General features: G+C 36.9%; 1 protein-coding gene across 1 annotated transcript; it reads right to left on the bottom strand.

Moving 5' to 3' along the window:
* Positions 1–301: 301 nt before the first annotated feature.
* Positions 302–20,850, bottom strand: LOC127846019 (signal transducer and activator of transcription 5B-like). Its single transcript, XM_052377200.1, has 22 exons — positions 20,714–20,850; positions 17,796–17,858; positions 17,241–17,365; positions 15,774–15,924; positions 14,471–14,545; positions 13,511–13,594; positions 12,386–12,473; positions 11,881–11,993; positions 10,878–11,029; positions 10,108–10,245; positions 9,711–9,782; positions 8,501–8,828; positions 8,017–8,109; positions 7,560–7,698; positions 7,124–7,176; positions 6,079–6,203; positions 4,769–4,947; positions 3,882–4,067; positions 3,450–3,516; positions 2,495–2,553; positions 1,339–1,936; positions 302–1,115 (listed from the first exon to the last, which is right to left on the bottom strand). The coding sequence occupies exons 2-22, from the start codon at positions 17,844–17,846 to the stop codon at positions 1,037–1,039; spliced, it is 2,955 nt and encodes a 984-aa protein (XP_052233160.1). The 5' UTR covers positions 17,847–17,858; positions 20,714–20,850; the 3' UTR covers positions 302–1,036.
* Positions 20,851–22,636: the final 1,786 nt, after the last annotated feature.

The raw sequence follows: 22,636 nt of genomic DNA, 5'->3' as shown, positions 1-22,636 counted from the left end.
TGTATAGTGATGTTTACTCCTTCACAAGGGACACTCTTTGCTCATGCATGTATAGTGATGTTTACTCCTTCACAAGGGACACTCTTTGCTCATGCATGTATAGTGATGTTTACTCCAACAAAAATAAACACACGCTGGAGAAGTGCATACAAATTAATGTAGCTACCAACTATTTTGTACATTTATTATCCATGAGTATTTTGATAAAAATACCGATAGTAAGATTGTTGTTATTTGCACATCGTACTGTTCCTGTGCAGAATGAAAAGATAAATTCGTTAAATACACCAATTAAACGCAGTTCGATGGTCACAACTGTAGAGGATAATTTATTCACAGTTGTTCCAGCTAGTATAATGATGAATATTTAAATGCAATAAGCTCAAATTTAAGAAACCAAACAGAGGAAGTTGAACTTATAGTTGGAATGTATGTCTGCAAACAAGCTAAACACTTATTGAAATATCTAAAGCATATCAACGTTAATAAAATAGTTCAATAGGATTTCCGATGATCGAAATGCGCCATGTATCGTACTTATATATGAGCCTCGTTCTGGGTAAAGGGGGTATAATTCATGTGCGTAAAGTATCGTCCCAGATTAGTCTGTGCTGTCTTACACGCCTCTCCGTGACGATACTTACCGCTTTTATTGTAATCTTCATTTAACCCTTAAAGCGCTGGAGCTGAATTTTAAAGGCCTTTGCAAACAGTTTGGATCCAGATGAGACGCCACAGAACGTGGCGTCTCATCTGGATCCAAACTGTTTGCTATTCTGATAGTATTCTTTGAAAAAAATTCGAAGAAAATGCTAATTTTAGAAATTCTGCAGACGACATTTTAGCAGATGACAAATTTCCCAGCATGCAAAGGGTTAAAGGAAAACTCTTCTTCACGGAAAATAAGCTAAGGCGAAAAGTTTCATGCCTGGTTAGCCTGTACGGACTGCACAGGCTAATTTGGAACGACTCTTTATGCACATGCATTTCACAGCGTTTTCTCAGAGCGCGATTCAATCACATTTACAGCGTGTCTTTATTCGCTGCCAAACGAGCCAGTGTCCATTATGCTGCTCAGATCTAGGTCTCCGCTGGTTGTAGCCAGGTCGCCGGAACTGAAAATACCAGAGGAGATCTTCAGGTCTAAGTTTTGTAATAGCATAAAAGTTGTTTGTTTATTACAATCGAACTGGTCTTGTTTTAGCGCACACAGCGTATTATGTCGTTCAAGCAGCATCTGCATGGACCAAACACTTTCGAGCGTTTAATAATGGAATATTATAAGGAAATGGGGATCTGTGTTACAGTGATAGCCCGTCGTTGTGCTCGTTCTTTTACCTGATAACAATATCCGGATGTTCCGAGTCGATAGGCGGCTGTCTCTCCCCACTTTCACCACACCTATCGATGAAATGAACGCATTGCGTCACCTCCTGGATGACACTATACCTGTCTTCAAGAGGCAGTGCGGACAACAAATTTCTGATTTGAAACACGCACGCCGTATGCAGATTGGACATAGGGCACACGTCTTGCGTTGATTCTGTTGATCCACTGAGCACAACGTTGTTCAATGTCTGATTGACAGTTAAAAAGCTTCCGATTACGTTGTTTTCGGCCATAGTCGTGCACTGAGAGTAACACGGTATTTGTTGGTCTGCGATTACTGTATTGCTTGTAACATGTTGCTCTATGGACACACAAGGGTTGACAGAAGAACGGTGGATAAGAACCAAAGCATTAATGTCGTCAACTGTCAAACTTGGCATCTCCGACGCGGATGTGGTGACTGCATGAGTGGCACGCGTCAGAGAGTGGTGGTCAACGGAATCACTTCCGGTAGTCTGGAAGGCGTTGGACGTCAAGCCCGTGATCTTGCGCCGCGTGTGATCCACACTTCGAGAGCGGCATGTGGCCTGAGTTCTCTTAGATGGAGCTACAAATACAAAAGATAGCATACGGATAATGTATTGTTTATGTATATAATGTATGACATATTGATAACAAAATCACCTACACACATTTTGTGTGTAAAAATGCTTCTATAACTATTTGAGCGTTTGAGTACCTTTCTTGGTATTACCTATTGCATTACGTAGTTATTGGCGAAATTACGTCACCAACGGCACATGTCAGTGCACACAATTTCTCCTTATGTTTTCGTAAAATTTGATATGTTTGTTGTTGAGCAGCATGTAATTAAATTGATTGTAGAGAACGCGTGTAATAAAATAATTATGATTATTGACTACAACTCTGAGGATAAATCGTATGAGATACAACTAGAGTTTCGATAGGAGCCGCGCTTTGGGAAAATCGGGCTTAATGCATGTGAGGAAAGTGTCGTCCCAGACAGGCCTAGACTGGGTTTTCGTTCAGAAGAGGCTTCTTTTACAACCAAAATTTATCAAAAGCGTTAATGTCGTCCCTGAATAGCCGGTGATATTTCTCATAATTGTATCTGTTGAGCCACAGTGCACCCCTTCACCCATACCTGAGATTGCAGTTCCCTCCATTGATCGTGTACGTTTTCCTGCATGAGTCTCGTCACCCCTGGAACAATATTGCACTTCAATAGCATGTACGGTCATCAAATACCATTTCATTCACTTCTGATATCTACGAATCTCAAATAAAATACAATGTTTTTTCTTACTTATTGTAAATAAACAAAAAAATACTTATATAATTTTCAACACATTTTCTGTATTTTGTAAAGCTTCTGGACAGTCTACTGTCTGCATCAAACATGACAAACATCAAAATGATATAATAATTCAACACATAGATATCCAAAAATAATGTTATCTTTATGAAAAGCATGTCATTTCTGCACATAAACAATATCGCCCATATTTTGTTTTTCATCTCTAAGATAACCAAAGCCTACATTATTAATGAAGTACAAACAAATTAAACTCAAACTTTTACTATGTCTTTACAGTTCGACAGTCCAAAGCTGGATGACGGAAAACCGCCAAACACACTCGATTTCCTCGTGCACACTTTCAGTTTGCCAAGCGTTCATTACGTTACATTATGGATACATAATTTTATTCTAATTCGTAAACTCAATCAATGAAAAATTATATTTTCGATTTCAATATTATACCCGATTCGTGTAAACGATGAACGTTAAATACAATTGGATACGATTCGCTGGTAACGACAAGAACTAACAGCTCTTACAGTACACGTAATATGTCGTGGTATAAAAACGCAACTTTAATAATGTTAAAGAAGAACAACTGTGTTAATTCGTCTTTAATAAAGACTCTTTATCTCAATTTTGCGATTGCAATCAAAACTTGTTTGTATCATTTTCTCTTAATATAGATTTTATTTTAGTTTTTATCGGTAGATTTTTTAAGAACACTTGTATTTGTTATCTTAATCAATGTTAGAACGTTCAGTACGACGATCAAGTAGTATAAATATAGTTAACGTACGTTTTCTCCTGATCAACGTCTATACACCACTGTGCCTTCACGTCTCTGTACGATCCAACATTATTTTCTGAAAAAAAAACGGAATTAACGCTACAAATTTGAACCACCGTACTTATTTAAGTATAAAAATACTTAGTTATTTATAACAAGTAAAAATGTTTAAACCCTCGAAAAAAGGTGTTAGTTATAAGACCATAGACATTTACCGGATAATGTGTCTTCACGACTATATACAACATAGTACAAACATACAATTTTTACATTTTTGTTTACTTAAAAAACAAACCAACATTCAATATTATGCATATCTATAACTATATATAAAACAACATTAAACAGTCTTGTCGATTAATTAAACAATTCTATTTCGCTTTATAGAGGTATTCTATATATGGAACTGATACGACGTTTATTACTTTAAAAAGCACCTACTTGAATGAATGTGCTTGTCAAATGTATCTTCTCGACGCTTCATGGTCGGGTACACATAGCGGTAGCAAGGGGCGGAGTCGTTGGAGAGCCGGGAACCCTCCAGGATGAAAGCGAGACTGCTGAGGTCAAGTTGCCGGTGCCCGGCTACATCCACGCTATCGCAGACGACCAGCCTCTGTTCCCCGGCTTAAAGAAAAGGCAAAAGCCCGTTGCCCCAAAGGAACATCATATTGCCCCCTAAAATTGCTAGGGGTTTCTGCTTTTTTAAGTCTCGTTTTGGCGGCCATTTTAATGATACGGAGGGGAATTTACATCTTCTTGTATTTGAATTACTGTTTCATACTTCTGACAACAGTATATTTAATTAATACATTGTACACTGTGATCCGCCCATTATGCAATTCAGAAATTGTTTGCGCTTTCCTTCACGACATACGAGTCAGTCCGGTCTTTGGTCTTTTCATGAGAAAATTGGGCTTAATGCATGTGCGTAAAGTGTCGTCCCAGATTAGCATGTGCAGTTCCCACAGGCTAATTAATCAGGGACGACACTTACCGCTTTTATGGTATTTTTAGTTTCAAGGAAGTCCCCCCTTGCCAAAAATCAAGTTTAGGCTGAAAGTGTCGTCCCTGATTAGCCTGTGCGGACTGCACAGGCTAATCTGGGACGACACTTTAAGCACATGCATTAAGCCCAGTTTTCTCAGAACACGATTCATATAATAATTATGTATAATAATAACGACAAAAGCGGCTGCTAAAAAAAATGCGACTGTAGCATTCAGCCAGCGTAATACCCTGTTCTGGACTAGCTTAACATCCTCATAATGTCTCTTTCAGACAGTCTAACAAAACGTTTTTCAAACATTATCCGACTATGCACCAACCTTTGTTCGTCTTCGAGTACAACAGGCAAGCTCTCAGATGCGCATACATCTTGGTAAGGCCCTGGCTGTGAACAATGAACGTGTCCGAGAAGCGCAGAATGAAGGTGCCGCACTTCCGGTAATCCAGCATGCACAACCGCTCCTTCGCGTCCCGCTTGCTGATAAACCCGACAATCAGTCTAAAAATTATAAATCCGATAATAAACATGGAAATAATAAAGCCGACAAACAATCTTTGAGTTATAGATCCGAAAACAATATACACATTGTAGGGCCGACAATCAACATATGATTAATAAACAGCACAGCTAAGATGTCAGTGGTAAACTTAATTTCATGGTCATATAAGGGTAGAAATAAAAGTTAAAATCCGTTGTCTGGCTAATTAAGGCATGTGACTTAACCCATTAATGCCTAGCGTCTAGAAAAAAGGCATTGGCAAACAGCGTAGACCCAGATAAGACGCCGCATGATGCGGCGTCTCATCAGGGTCTGCGCTGTTTGCACAAAGGAATTTCTGTAAGAAATATTCTAAATATATAAATAAATATACTAGACATCCCTTATTTTGGAAATGAATTGATCCAATTAAGAAGGATGGGAGAGTCCACTCAGCATAAATGGGTTAATAACATTAATTGGTCGCCGCAAGGGACTGGTGAATAACCGGCATTGGGGATTTAAATCGGTTCCTAGGTATGTTAAAAATACAAAAATTTAGTGCAATAGAATATTACAAGGAAAAAAAACTTTAAATAAATCTAAATGCATCACATTTACCATTCTTAACACCTCCTGTATGACTGTTATATACAGTTCAACATTAATGAGTATATTATTTAGCTGCTGTATGTTTTATAAAAACAAACACTGTAAGGTTTGAGCTGGATGGCCTCGACCTTCATGAATCCATGGCCAGCTAAATAAAGATATTTCTTAAACAAAATTCTAACTTTATATCTAGATCAACAACTGTTTTATTTTCCAAATATATACTAGTATAAGTGAATCGTCATGCATTGATGTACATTGCATTTCATCATAAATGCAAGAAAATTATAAATTGATTTTAACTCTAAATGAAAATACAATTCGAATGTGTGAACAATGATATATATAGAGAATAATAGGTTAGTGTTGATTATAGATCAGGTTTATCATGCGAGGCTTAGAAAACAAAAAGCACGAGCCTTGGCCATTGATTATAGCCTTGCCGTTGATTATAGATGAAATTTAATCAACGGGGCTTTAATCAACCGATTTCGCTGTAAAAGTGGGATAAATATTCTTATAAAACCAAATAACCATACCCTTCCTTCCAGTAGGGAAGTAGGAACTGTTCCACGAGGTTGCAGCAGGCCACGAACCACTGCCAGAACGAGAACCCGAGGTACTCCGAGTCCCCGCTCTCATCTTTAGGTTGCTTCATTCTCTCCTGTACCGGGAGGAAGGTATATTATGGAAATATGAGTTGGCATCCTTATCGCGGATGATATAACGCGTTCTCGCGCCGGCACAAAAAAGGTAAAGCCTATATATGAGCCTTGTTCTGAGAAAAATGGGCTTAATGCATCCGCCTAAACTTGATTTTCGGTAAGGAGGGACTTCCTTGAAACTAAAAATACCATAAAATCGGAAAGTGTCGTCCCTGATTAGTCTGGGCGGACTGCACAGGCTAATCTGGGACGACACTTTACGCATATGCATTAAGTCCAGATATTAGTATATCACTCTGAAATAAAAGTTTTAATGTACGTGCTTGCTAGCTTAAATGCACACACATATTTGTTTGTGTTTTTTCTGTGGGATAGTGTAACACAATGTGTAAATTGCCCCCGTTCTAATGGAAGATTCTGGGTTTTGTTCATATCAGGGATTAAACACTTAAATGACAGTCATGGCTGCATTTTTATTATACTGTTTGAGCAGAAAACATATGGAATATTATTTATTCTATTGTTAAATATATTGGTATCGTTTACGTGGCATTGGCTTGTGGGCCCCTTCTTATTTAAGCCCCTTAACTTAGTAAACATACACATTTTTATTTTAACCCCTTAACTGTGTAAACATACACATTTACATTTTATTTACACTTTCCGGAGTCGTTCCATTTCAGTATTCATGCGCATTGATTGAAAAAATGTAACTATTAGATATCTATCAGATATTCGTTATTTAATTTGTTGAGCAGAAAATATATGACTTTTCCAGATAAAATTGTGTCCCGCCATTTTTAATGATATTTTATGCTTACATTGTCTAGATACATGACACTATATGTTATTAACGCATGTTTTTTTTATAGTATAATATAACACTAGTTTAAGTCGTACATAAACTAGTACTACTTACAAAGCAGAACTTTTGCAAGGTCACTGGCGTCTCGTCTGTAAATGTGTCGGATCCTGAATGCAATATAAAAAAGCGACACGTAACAAAGTGAACGCGCATCAAATATAAAATATTGCTCGGTTCAACATCGTTATTTGTATAAAAAAAATATATATGTATGTGTCTACCGTAGTTTTTGTTGTTGAAGAATTTCATTTTTAAATGATTAAAGCTGTACTAGGAGCCAGTCTTTTTGCAGAAGTAGACATAATTCTGATTTATTATCATCGGGAACTGTCTGTCTATCACAGGAATGACGCTTTATACGACTTCAAAGGATTCTTTATAAAAAAAATATTTGGACAAAGTGAATTGGAGGTGGTATATCAAAAGAACATTGCTGATCAATGTTCACTTTTTCCGATTAAGACCTGAACATATCCGGATGTGTTTCTACCTATAAGTCGTGCTTTCAGATGCTGTTTATTGTCCTCGGTGAGTCCCCTAGATGCACACAGCGTTCTCGTCTTGGCCTCCAACATCGCCACCACCTCCGCAAGGGGGAGTTCGTCGCGCACCGATACCGGAAGTGAGTACTGAAATCGTCACGTATGTCAATATCAGTAGTTTCTACTGAAACAGTCATGTGACACGTGGTCCGTGTGACCAATATCGAAAGTGAGACCTGGGACTGTCGCATAACAAATGTGTCACGGGACTGATACCGACAGTGAGCTTTTTAACAATCCGATGACACGTGTACAATGTGACCGTCACCGAAGTGAAACAATCACGTGACACGTGTACTACGTGATCGACACTGAAATGGCTTTTTTTAATGCTTCAACAAACCATACATAAAATATAGCACTCATGCTAATATTTAATACTGATAATAATACTGGTTATGCTACCACATCGGAGCTGTAGCAGGCCCACGTGACTGATGCCAGGCTGTGACACTGCTGGTTAGAACCGGTCGTTATCACCAGGGGCAACGACAACGTCTGAAATATAAATCTGGCATCGTTAAGCACTTTATTCCCCGGGTAGAGAGGGGTGGGTGGGGCACGGCTGAAGACTTAAGCGATTTCCAAATGCTTTGAAATTAACATTCCCTGTGGTTCGAACAGTAATATAGGTTTTGTGGGTCATTTTATATAAATATAAAGAAAACAGTCAAATATGAATGTTTGTAGGGGGGGGGGGGGGGCGGTATTATATCAAGTTTTGTTTGAGGAGCAGCAAACAGCGATACTTTAGCGAAGAACGAAGAAATAAATAATATTTCACAGTTGTTATTACAAATAAGTCACCATTTTACACATGATTCCTAATTCTAATACAAACATATTCATTTCACAACTCGTTCAATGTTGTATTGCCTTAGTTACGAACCCAGAGGGTGACGTGTTCCACTTCTGTGACAAACACAATCTGGTAGCGTTCCTCGTGTATCTGTCGGCCCGACTCAGGTCGCTGAAAATTCTTGATCTTCATGCCCTTAAAAACAACTTCCACCTTTCCTCCGGCGTCGGCGGTAAATTTCGCGCTACCTGAAGTCCCTTCGAACCCAACGGTTTTCATCGCAAGCTTGCGGGCGTTAGGAACGCAACGTCTTTGATTTGGCTCATGTTCGCAGCAGTTGTTCAGATCGGCCTCCGATACGAGGTAAGCCCTGACGTCATCCATAAGTATGGACGACAAGTGGTCGGCGGCAAGCAGTCTAGAATGATTGTATGGAGTTTCATGAAAATCCGCAACAAAATGTTTTAATTAATTTTTTTAGTTATAACGGAATTTCAAATAAAAGAATATGATGTTTCTTGCGTATCTGCTCAACGATGTAAGCATTAAATTTATTTAAAAAAAATATGTTTTAAAGAAAACAATATGAAGTTTCGTAGATATCTATACACTTTTTGTTAGTTTGAAGTTTGTTAGTTATTATATAAGAATTGTCGGGTCACAAAAATGGATGTATGAATGTTCAAAGTTATTGTATGAAGAAAATAGTTGAATACAAATTGCCTTCGTCAGGATTCTAACCAGAGTTGTGTGCCCTTCAAGGTTTCAAACTTCAGGGCACATGAGCAAACGCTAAATAACTTATATTGTCGATAATAAGTGTTTAAAACGGTTTGTATATATATATATATATATATATATATATATATATATATATATATATATATATATATATATATATATATATATATATATATATATATTTCTCGATTAATTACGAAATGATATATATGTTCAATAATTGTCAGCCATGAGAGGAAACATTCTGAAATAACCACACTATTTCTAAAAATGAAGAACGATTGTGAATATCAGGTAAACACCCAGATATGTTAGATCACTACGATGTGACAATATGACAATTTGACCATTTTCAGTCAATCGCATACTCATCGCAAAACGTGATCTGGAGCAAAGCTGAAGCGTCCCGGCACAATAGTTGACGGTTATTGAATTATAGTTGTCAGTTTAAGTTAGGTTCACGGAGAAAACACATTGGCGTTTTGCTACAATTATAGGCGTTAAATTTATCGCAGTGAGGTCGACAGTCCGCTGTGACGGGGCTTTAAATGAGTATTACCTCAAATTGACTTTTAGCTTCTTCGAATCCCTTCTGAGGACGTAGTTATCTTGCTTGCAGACGAGAAAGGAACTGTGAAAACAAATCAATTGTAAAATAACTCGCTCATCATCCTCTATAAAATCTGTGTCGATCTGACGAGTGGTTATCAAAAAGTCGAGGTGACAACCTCGTGATGTTAAACACGATCATAAGAATGTCAATTTACTTTCTATTAACCTACATTGTTTTTTTTAATGTTGATAAAATTAGATACACAATATTTGACATAGAAAGCGGCAACGTTACAGTTATGCCAATTTTAGATAACTATTGGACCATAACTCAAACTCAACAATTCTTTGGTTGAACATGCTCATTATCTAACTTTGTTTCATATGAATTTAAATATGCATACCCTTGCATATAATCTATGAACAGTGTGTCCAGTCTATTCTTGAAGGCTGTTTTTACAGAGTCGTCGATGATTTGGTTGTCCAGCTTGGGCCATAGGGATGTCTTGAGATCGTAAATCAGCGACCCTGTCTTGGCGCACCTGTAAATACGTTTTACATATTTCATAGAATTTCTTTTAAATAGCAACGAAGGACGTCTACACTATATCTTACGAAATGAATAAATGTGATACATAAAAAATGCCAATGCAAGAATGTATTAAGAATTATCGTGGTGTTGTTGTTCAAGAGTTCAGAGTGAAAAGATATCTGCCGACGTTCAACCGAACGGTTTCTGAACCAGATGAGAAACTAACGTTTAAGAACCCATTTTAAATACGTTTCACGTTAGACGGCTATGTATGTTAAACTTGTTCAAACAGTTTCTAGTTTCTGTTCAATCTTTGAAAATATTGAATTATTTTACCGAATTGTGCGGCGTCAAGGTCAATCGGCCCACAAGGTGTTTCGATATAAAGTTATAAACAGAGCCCATCAACATATTCACAAGAATTATTTGTTTGTTTAAAATAAATAAAGTATACATAAAAATCATAGATGAGCGTATTCACGAATGTTCAAATTTTGTTTTATGGATTCAAACAAGGTAGACATAAATTATAGCAAAATGTATGACAAGAAAACAAAATATAGAAAAATCCCGCGTCAATAAAGGATATTTTTTGTATTTTATATTTACGTGAAATACAAAAAGATACATGAATATGTGTACCATTCTGCGATAACATCGATTTTCGGTTCGTCTGCGTCCAGCTCCGCATAGTGAAGTTTGAACCTGTTCCTCCATGCAATGACGTCATTCAGTATAACGTGACTGCCACGCGACACTTTCTCCAGCAAGTCCTCAAACAGACGTACAGACTCCTGAGATTGTCACATAATTGAAGAAACGATTACATCACTGATGACGCATAACTTGATATTAAGCAAGCTATAATAATTACGTAACAGACATTTTAACGTAAAAAATGGACATAACCCCGGCATTTTTTTAAAGCATAAACAACGGCACACTATTAAACGATGCCGTGTTCGAGCACTTCGTCGAAAAATAACGACAGACACACAAACAGACGGACGGACGGACGACGGAAGGACGGACGGACAGAGAGACAAGCAGACAGACAGACAGACAGACAGACAGACAGACAGACAGACAGACAGACAGACAGACAGACAGACAGACAGACAGACAGACAGACAGACCATGAGGAATCCAGGGTATCCCTTACAGGCCTACTTCGTTACGGCTCTGTCAAAAGTCATGCATCTACATGTAAATAACAGTTTACTAAGTTCAAGTCTCGGCTAAAGGCTTCAGACTTCAGAAGAAAGACAGCAAAACTGCTCAAGGTCCAGTGCCAATGACCAGAACACTGGTCTTCCTGTCCGTTAGGTTTCGTAGTCAGGAGTGTTATGTCGCTTGTTTGAATATCATACATACATTCTGTTTGTATTCTATGATACTTTTAAAATTGTCATTTAGTAAAACGTAACACAAGTCCATTAGGCCAATAAGTAGATTTGGGATCTGAATACATTGCGCGTACATGGGTAGTTTTAGTGTGAGTAATATTTTGGCACTAAATCAATCAATACAATGAAGACAGACGGTGAATGCACTTATATAATTATTCCGGTATTACGCCATTATATGCGGAATGTGCATTCACCGTGTAAGAACTATTGAGGACCTCGGTATGAAGACAACATACATTTTGTTTCTGTATGATCAACTGCACGGTTTCTTCACCAGAAATCAGCTGTGTAAAATCAGGGAGTTCTTCACACTCAACATTCATTTGGTCTTTCTGATAAGCCTGCAAATCTGTTGAATAAATCAATACTCGTTAATTTCACAAATATGTTAGGTCATATGACGGAAAAAGATAATCTCTTGCAGGACTGTTACATTTCATTTATGTCATTGTATGTGAGAGCAAAGAACGGCCACTCTTCGTGCGGATTGGAAAAATCAAAACATAAAGACAGATATACATGTATTGCAAAGAGATTCGGAAAACACTGTCAAAAATGTCATTGATCATCCTTATTAAAGTGGGAAATAACTCGTATACAGTTAAAAAATGTTAACAAGATTGACACGAGAAATAGTTTTTCCGACTTACCGACCATATTTTAGGTGTTAATGGTATCAGACATTTTTGTTAAGTCTTAAATATGTAGTTTAATAACCCAATTGGTGTATTGTTATCTTACCTTGAAGTGGTACAATAACGGAGTCGCTCCCCGTGTTTCGGTATTGTTCATCGAGTCGTATTAACGAATCCAATGTTTCCTGTAAGTTCTGCAACATTTACCCACATATTGCCTTCATAATTACCGTATAGATCTCTCCAAAGTGCTTTATGCTCTACAGAACTACAAAAAACATGTTATAAAGTATGTTTGTCCTCTAGAAGAATTCACAAAACACGTGCTTGACTGCTTTAAAATGTTTCATACAAAGATGCTCTGTCGAAATCGGGACAAGACAGATACAGGGGGGGGGGGGTAATCACGTGACGATCACGAAGGCGACGTCCATGCCGAGACAGGTATTTTTCACCGTTTTATACCATCATTACTTTAATTATTTTTTTTAATGCCGCTAATTGTTCAGCCATATCGGCAAGACAGTGATTAGCGTTTATTTCGCATTAACCCTTTTCATGCTGGGAAATTTGACGTCTGCAAAAATGTCGTCTGCTGAATTTCTAAAATTAGCATTTTCTTTGATTTTTTTCAAAGAATACTATCAGAATAGCAAACAGTTTGGATCCTGATGAGACGCCACTTTCTGTGGCTGCTCATCTGGATCCAAACTGTTTGCAAAGGCCTTCAAAATTCGGTTCCAGCACTGGAAGAGTTAATATTCGCTCAAAATCTCGACTTTACTCGCTGAGGAAGTTCTTAGGCAATGTCGAGATATAATGCTAATATATTAATACGAAAAAATGCGCTAATCACTGATATGGCTGGAGAGTGAGCGATATTTGAAAATTGAACAGAGGTAAAAAAAAAAAAGGTATAAAACGGCGAAAAATACCTGTTTTGGCACGGACGTCGCCACTAATCATCACGCGATTACCCCCGGGATCCCATTACCCCCTCTGAGAATGTATCTCAAATACATGGGTCGATCTCATAGGAAAAGTATCAAAGAAGGCATAATAACAAAATAATAATGACGTCATTTTACAGATTTGTGCCCGGCATCGTTGGCGGCCAGTTTTATTTGCTATATAAAACTGCAAATCAAACGAGTGAAACAACAAAATTATCTCATGATGCTGTATAAATGTCAATATTTTACATGCGTAATTAGTTACTGTGTATAGTTACCTGATAGCCATGTTGGAGGCCGCTGAAGACTGATGCCAGACGGCTGTCGAGATCTTCTTCCGGTGACGTCGGCTCAACGTGCGACTGAAAATCATCTTTTTTTTATATGTAATATTCATCCACGTTATACTTTAGTCATTGCGGTGATTATTTTGTTCGATGTATGTTCAGAGGAAATGTTTAATTAAGATAGGAGTTATTTAAAAAAAATGCCTATATAATTGTAATATGCATTGTGGCTTTTTTAAGCCACTTGTTCACAAGTTGTCGAAATGACAATTTGCCAATTTGTTGTCACAGATTCGATAAATAAATAAACACTGTACATTAGTGAAATACATGTAAATAACATTTATGGGACATTTGGGTAATATCATTAGAAATTGATACTATTATAAAGCCTTACAAACGCGAAACGATTTAATAAAGTGTTGTTTTCCTTATAATTATATAATATTACACTATTTGGTTTGCTTTTAATTCAGTATAGCATTCACTCAAAACTGATCAGACCGGATGGCCGAGTGTTAAAGTTGGTAGTTTTTCTATCCAAAGGTCAGTGGTTTAAGCCCAGCGGGATTGCCTGGGTGGGCAAAACTTGTTTTATTAAATCATTTGATTGTTTTAAACAATAGTGTTTTAGTTCCATCATTGACATGTATAAATTCAAAGCATTTAAGTACGGGCTTAAGCAAATATCTGTACAATTTCTCTAAAATGCGCACAAACGACAAATAAAAAACATCTGCATAAAACACCCACAATATAGTATATTCTAAGTTCTATAATTAATCGAGTTTGGAATACCGGTGGTACACAGACAAGTATACAGACGAATGGTTTTTATCCTATAAAACAGTGCTTGATTATTATTCAATTGTATATCAGGAAGCACATATATATAGCATCTACGTTTATATTACAATCCGTCATATACGTAAATGAGTGCCATTTACGTACCTGAATGAAAGACTGTATCAATTGCTCCTCCCTTTGGACGCATTGAATGACCACGTCCACGATCGAATCGCCAAACTGTAAATGAAAACATATACAAATGCATACCAAGTACATGTTCATCATTATTATGACATAAATCATATAACTTTTGTAGGTTACAATATACTAAATCATTTTTGTGTTCAATGCTATACCCTCTAAAGAATGGAACGTCATTTATTTGAAGACACAAGTCTCTGTATGGGCACTTGCCATGACTTTATTTTTGAATATTTCTGTGTGCATGTGGTAGGGAAAACATTGTTGTATACTACAAATTCAGTGTTTTGCTTATAGGTTGGAGACTACATGAGATTTTGACAGATGGCGGGAAACCCTTATCAACTGGAGATCAGCCGGTAAAAAGGTGGCCTTAAAACAGTGACCGTTGATTCGCGTCGAGTTCTTTCTTACATACTGGATGATCTATCTTTTTTATTGTGTAAATCCATTCGGCTTGGCATGCTCTTTAAGAAAAGGTATGGGTATGGGGTGTCTACGCGCAAAAGTTTGGCTTTATTTTTCGTTGAAGTTGTCGGTTTTACATTGAATTTGTTAAGGAAATCTTTTGGTATATTGTGACCTGTAGACGGATTTTTTTCAAGGTGGATATAGTACAGCTATACATGGACTGCAAGTTATATCTCTGCGCGTAGGTAGATCTGCACCTTGCATGAAAACCCCCGGAAACCCGATATGCTGTGAAAAGTTGGATGTGCTTGGAAAAGTTGCAGATAGATTTCGCTGAATTTCGGTAGGGTTAGTAAATCCAGTTCTATTATTGTGTAAAGGCATTTTTGAAATAAAATTTATTTTGGTATATGCAAAGGAGGTATTACCATGTATGTTACTAAAATCCTGGTTACTATTATTCAGGATTTATTGAAATATGGCTATTTAAAGTCGACGATGCAGGGATTTGTCGCATATTTAGCACTTTATTTACAAATTTCTTTAACGGTTTGCCAGTGAAAAAGTTTTTGCACCGACAATTATATCAACCAATGTCCCCGAGTAACATATCCGCCAGGGTTTCTTAAAAAAAATCGTATTGGTGGAAAAATTCGACTTTACATTCAACATATTGATGAAAAAATGATATGACCTGGTGCCGTTCAAAATATGTCAAGATCACTATATGACAGGAGTGCAGTTCGTTTAAAAACTTAAACAAAAAAAATCTATCGACAACTTTTCCAAGCACATCCAACTTTTCACGGCATATCGGGTTTCCGGGGGTGATGACTGCTGACAGCTAACTGACCTTGTTCTCGACTTCAGCCAGTTCCAGTTTAAGTAAAGTGGTATCAACCTTGTTCACGCCGTCTCTCTCCTCTACCGCCTCCCTGAGTGCGGCAAATAGCTGCTGCTTCCGGTCAGCCGCGTGATCGTGGCCCAGCGAGCGCAGCTCGTCCCTGGGGTCGATAAAAATTTCATTATTTCCCATCCTTATAATAACAACTAGAAATGGCGCGGCAGAGGCCGACGCGTATCCCCACGCCGCATGTTTAACCCAGGGGGCATCCCAGGGTTGGTAATGGGGCCAAGCACAGTTGAGATTGACCGTATTGTCATAAAAGATATTCGGTATCAATTGGAAGTGAATCTGTGTAGAAATGAAGAAGTTAATGTAAAATAACATGGAACAAGAGATGTGTTTGTAAGAAACACATTATGTCCCCTCCTGCGCCGCTTTGATTTATTTAAAAAAAATCATTTGGCAGGTTCATTACTTACCGCCCTTTAAAGCTTATTACTTCCCTTTGATTTGTTTTTTTACCTTTGACCTTGAAGGATGACCTTTACCTTTCACCACTCAAAATGTGCAGCTCCATGAGATACACATGCATGCCAAACATCAAGTTGCTATCTTCAATATTGCAAAAGTTATGGCCAATGCACCATACAAATAAGTGAAAATCTCTGACCCGGCCCCACCCCAACCCCCATTACTTTTGACCCAGGGGTCAGATCAAAATTCCAAATAGTGCAGGGTCGCACATATGCTCATAGCTACCATATGTGTAAGTTTCAAGGTTCTAATGCTTATAGTGTAGGAGGAGATAGTGGCCAGGACGGACGGCGGAGATAACCACAATATCCCACCCTGTTTAAAAAGCGTGGGTATAATAATACTTCATTTTTTAGTTTCAAAAGATAATACATCGTATATGCGGTCCGAACAGAAACAACTCGCAGACGGGCTGTACATCATACTTGTCTCTACAATATATATATACTATATACATTATGTAAACTGTGTCATTTGGTTAGTTGTTTGATATTTTACAACTATTAATGAAAACATCTGTTCATCATATTGTGTTTCTTTTACCAACTCGATTATCGCATTGTTAGTAGTGTCATATGAAAATGTTCATCCCGACATTACCCAGACCTGCAAGCCCGCGGAAGCCTGACTTAGACGCAACTTTGTATGCCCAAATTATAAGACGGACATATTTTATGACAAACCTATCAAATGCTTTTGATGGAACCCTTGGAAACGACATATCACTAACTCCTCACAGTGGTTTCTAATTATTTGATGTCCGTTCTGATGCGAGTCATTAAACAAAATCGGACGAACACCATCCTGTTTTTTCTTACGCATCAGATTTCCATGAAAAAAAAACTGTTAAAAAGCAGATAACCGCATTTAAAAAGGGAACACATATTTAGAAGACAACACAAAATGTAATTCGTCGTTGAAACTACCGGATACACCTACCACGATCGGAAGCATACTTGAAACCATGAATCGTAATTCTGTCTGAACGTCCTTGAAAATCCAACTTTTTCGAGAATTTCCATCCACTTCACGCATAATTCGGTAGGGATTTGGTCCTGTATAACCTTGATAAAATATCATGAACATGTTTAAACTATCTTGCCAACCGTTACAGAACACTAAGTTATATCTATTTTTATATGTCTTGTTTACCTCTACAGCTTTAACAGAAATGACAACAACAAACTATTGTAACATGTTGAGCGCCAACAGGCGCACAGTTTTGTGCAAAATCGACAAAATGAACGAAACCAGAACGTGTCTCTTGGTTGTTGTTTTTGGAAGCCAAAATTTGTTTTAAACAACACAATATATTAGAAAATCATTGGTAAATTTATAACTATCTAATTTTGGCAAAATTATTGACGTCTTCTTAATCTTTAGCCTGCCTAGGGAAGATTTTGCCAGTAAAAAAAAAAGAAACATTAAATCCCAACTTAAACCATGCATAACTTTAAAAGAGTTAAAGCCATGCGTTCTGAAGCCTATACATACCGATTCAAAAAACGCCAACATTCCCACACCACTTCTGTTAGATAGCGCCATGGATTTGGTCAACTTTAAAAGGAATATGCATATGCAGTCATTTATAATACCGTACATACGCAATTGTATGATGTAATGGTCATTTCTATAATATATATCTTTTAGGTCGGTATAAATTGTGTCTGCTGTGTAAAAAAAAGCCCAAAACTCAAACGTCTTTGAGTAGAATCACGTCGTTTATTGCATTTGCACAAATCTCTATCAACTTCAAGTTCACATTTTGCGGTTATAATATATTCACCAACCCATAACTTGTTAAAAAGAAGGTTGTCCAAAATGTGTCACATCAAAGATACATTATATATATATGTATCTGGTAAAAGGCGTTCAATGTCATTGTATTAAATAAACAATTAATAGTTAAGTTTGCAATACAAAAACATCCACCGAAATGCAAGCGTAATGTATTCTAAACTGCATCAGGCATTCCGAATCGCAATAACGGTAGTATTTGGTCTAATCAACCTTATAAGAGTATCGAACCGGCTTGACCCTTTCCTGTTTTCATTACGCTTATATTGTACATATATGTCGTTGTTTTGTGTGTTTAACTGGCGTGGTACTGCGACGTAATCTTGTTTGTTTGATGGGTTTTCATGTACCATTCGCTTTCTAGAACGGTAAGGCTTCGTAACGCCTTCTATTTTAATCTTGGCACCATCAACGTCTAAAACTAGTCCATATAAAAGTACTTCCAAAGCCTTTGCTAATTTTTGCTATGGCAGCTCTTGGATTCCATATGCACCCCTTCATAAACACAATCGCAGTTCTGCTCAGAGATTCCGTGCGCATCACTAAACAGTCTTCGTTCGCTACCAATTAAGGAAAGCGATGAATTAACTTCAAAAACACATTAAATTTATCTGAATGGCAGCCTACGGACGTTATCTTTGCATGCAACCTTAAATACACGGCGATGTTTCAACACACTAATCTTTCTTACATTTTTAGTTTTGAAATTTGGAACAGTGTAAATATTTGACATCTGTTCGACTTCTTCATCGACATGGGCTACATCAAATATCATGATGTGCAAAAGATTGGTGAACTGCGACCTAACCGATAGCGACACTTTCAGTCGGCAACATATGACAGTTTTCCAATTCGGTCGATGGAGCGTTCAAAAGAATAACAAAGTAAATAAAAAGCAATTATTCTTGCATTAATGGTACCATTTTCATGAGTTTCTGTTTTAGACAGGTAAACGGTCTAATGTTTTTGCAGTATCAGTGTTCCTTAGCCCTTGCAGTTGTTATCAAATTTTGCACCTTAGGACAATAGACAGCTCTGTACTTTGGTAAGTCCACGGCCGATAGCTGTCTGTGATTTTTCGAAATTGGTAACACGGAATAAAATTCCGTTATGATATATAATTCCAAAGTCAGGTCAATATTTGAAAGTGTTTATGAAAAAGGTCTGGGAAACTGTTATTTTAGAGAACATTCCAAGGCTTGTAATACCAAATACCATACCAAAGGTCATTTTCTGAAAGCGTTTCGGAAAAATATATCCGTAAAAGTGTTATTTCAAACTAATTTAGTCCAATGCCTGTTACTTTGTCACAAATCAATGGACCGGAACGAAACTCGAACTTAATCTGTAAGACATGTAGACAGACTCATACACCAAATATCAGGTCAATATATGCAAGCGTTTAGGAAACAAGACCGGAAAACTAGTATTCTAAAGAAAGTTTCTAAGTCCAAGGTCCGTAACTTCGCAATAAATACATTTACCGGAATGAAATTCGAACTTGATCTGAAAGTAATGTTGGTATATTCACACACACAAAATCAGGTAAATATATGAAAGCACTAAGGAAAAAAACTCCTGTAACGGAATGTCGGTCTTTCGGACGGACGGACGGACGGTAAGCCTGCTTTTCGCCACCATACCGGGAGCATCAACAAGTTTTTCATGTGATATGTAAGAAAGAACTCAACACGTATCAAAGTTAACTTTTTACAGCATTTGTTCGGGCCGTTCAGTGTAACCCGAACTCACGCAAGTATACCATTGTGGTTTCCAATCTTAAAACATAACAGTGATTTCTGTGTAAACATCAATCAACGAATATCAAAGAGATTTTCTGTAAGAAGAAAAAAAACACGCCATGCAGTAAATAAAGGAGATTTTATTTGCGAATAAATAACAATAACGATTTATTCAAATGTCGCAGTGTCGTTCTGTCGCGTACCAAGACGTCGTATTTTCGCCTTTATTTTATCGTCGTGGTGAGTTATAAGGCCGCAAGCACGCCGTAATGATAAAGTCGTGGGCCGATACGATAAATCGGCGGCTCATTACAGGCGCTTGCTTGCCAAAACGAAACGAACTATCAGGCACCATAAAGGTAAATGAAAAATATTTTAAAATTTAATAAAATTAACAACAACAAGAGATTGCCAAGCAATATTGTCCCCTACCGGTGAAACTCCACCATTGTCAGTATTATTTTTTTATTTGTTGCCATAGCAACCAGAATTCTTGACGTAGGAACAAAATGAAATGACGTGCATAATCTCCATATTGCCATCTATCCATATTCTAAGTTTCATGAAAAAATATGAAGAACTTTTAAAGTTATAGCAGGATCCAGAAAAGTGTGACAAACATACTGACTGACAGACTGACTGACTGACAGACGTACAGACCGCAAAACATAAGTACCCTCCGGTTTCATCGGTAGGGGACAATAAACATTACATACGTTTAATTTCTGAAAAATTCAAATCAAGATTTGATAACGAATGGCGGAGTGTGTGCTAAAATTAAATATATAAACACGTGCGTTTTATCTCAAATTGTAATAAATAATTAAGCAAATATGTATTGTTTGTCATAATAGCAAACAAAGTAAGACTTACTTATTGGTACCGAACTTATGTAATGACATATAGATCCATCACAACAATATCGTACTTTTGCCAGAAAAGCTTTAATGCTACTCGAACTTAATATCTTCGTTGCGACATTCTTATGCATGGTATGGTCTTTATTTACGAAAAACTGAAGTTGTTTTCAAAAAAGGCAGGTCATACAACACTCACTAAAAACGATTGGTTACAAATAAAATGACGGATCAGGGAATACCAAAGTAATCATGGAACGTGGGTAATATGTAATTAAAATGGCATGGCCGCTGACTGTGATTGGTAGAATCTAACTCCTCGTATGGGAATCCCAGTCAACTGTTACTGAATATTAAACCGAAAGTAGAAATTTACAGGTGCGCATTTATCGAGTTAATTTGGATTTCAATATGTTTTATTACATGAAAATGCTTGTGTTCAACTATATATGAAATCCCTTAATGTATTTAAAACATTCTCGACATTTTTGCACGAGATTTAATATCGTTATTTAGAAGTAAAGTGATGTATTAATTTAAATGTCGTCAAACCTCGATCGTATATAAGGGAATTCCGTTTTGAAGCAACGGTTTATTTTTAGAAAACTGTATTTTCTAGAAATACCAGGGTTAATTAATCGTAATTGTACGTGTGCTTTTGTAAACATAGATCTTAACCGATGCAGTGACGTTACCATATATTAATGGTATGTGTATGCGCAATAGGGAAATTAAAAGCTTTTGTTCATGCATGTTCCTATTTTTCTAAGTCATTTAATGTACTTAATTAACATTATTCAAAAGACTTTAAAATATTTATTAAATAAAAAATATGTTTCATCTTTATTCGAAATCGGGAAGTTTGGAGGTGTACGCGTGCAGTCTTTTCTAACGCAGCACTTCTTACTTGAATATCTCAGTTATTTTGATTAATCAAAGCGCTGAAGGCACTGAAGATGTTCGCTATTGCATAATTTAACACGCAATTCAATTTTCAAAATCAATCGCAAGTTTGAAATGAACACACGCCATTCAACTTTATAAAGTGTGTGTCATAGCGCACGGGTCGAGTTTTGTGTGCACTTTTTATCATCCTTATTATTTCATAGAAATAACTTAGACAAAATAAAAAAAAACATGCTTTTTGGACGTTCTGAAAGCATAGAAAGTATGATGAAAATGGTAATGAGAACTTTATATAAAGAAAATTTGCAGTCACCATCATATTCAAGGAATATTTTTTCTAATATCAAATAACTATCTCACCAAGAATATAAATTCATAATGAAAGTTCCGCGTACAAAACTTTTGATTTTTGACACCATATACAAATTCAAAATATACAATAATCTTCGTATCTTGTATATGGAGGAATAAAAGTATATAAACATTGTTGTTTATGCTTTACTTGTTACCCGAGCAGTTCACACGGTGTCAACAACGCTGACATAAACATAGGTATAGAGCACTAATGCGCTTTTAGGCGTAGCTGTTTTACTCAGTTTTTATCTTAGTGACTTTTACATAACGCCAACAGACACGCATTAATATTTTCGAATATTTAATAAGCTGATTCGAGATACAACCTCTGAATTTTTGCTACATCACTGCGTATGTGCTCAATTCAAAGGATGTAGCACTGTTCAGTGTAAGGAATTCCGGACTACTCTCTGTATGCTCAAACGACACAAATTGTGGCCCTGTTACAATTACGCGTTACAATCCATCTCGCAGAATTTCACTTTCGCCTCCAAGATGAGAAAACAGTCATTAGCGAAATAGTATAGTGTCAAGAGAAAATCGTTTAATTATCATACCACAATGTTTGCCGTACTTGGTCAGCACTTCTGGAAATCATTCCTTAATGTGTGGATAGGCTGCCATTATTAACAAGTTTGCTATTTTGAATTCAATTTTGTATCAAAACGCATTGTTTTTA

The sequence above is a fragment of the Dreissena polymorpha genome, chromosome 9 (genome assembly GCF_020536995.1).
Source record: "Dreissena polymorpha isolate Duluth1 chromosome 9, UMN_Dpol_1.0, whole genome shotgun sequence".
NCBI classification, from domain to species: domain Eukaryota; kingdom Metazoa; phylum Mollusca; class Bivalvia; order Myida; family Dreissenidae; genus Dreissena; species Dreissena polymorpha.
This window is presented reverse-complemented; position numbering and strand designations above follow the sequence as displayed.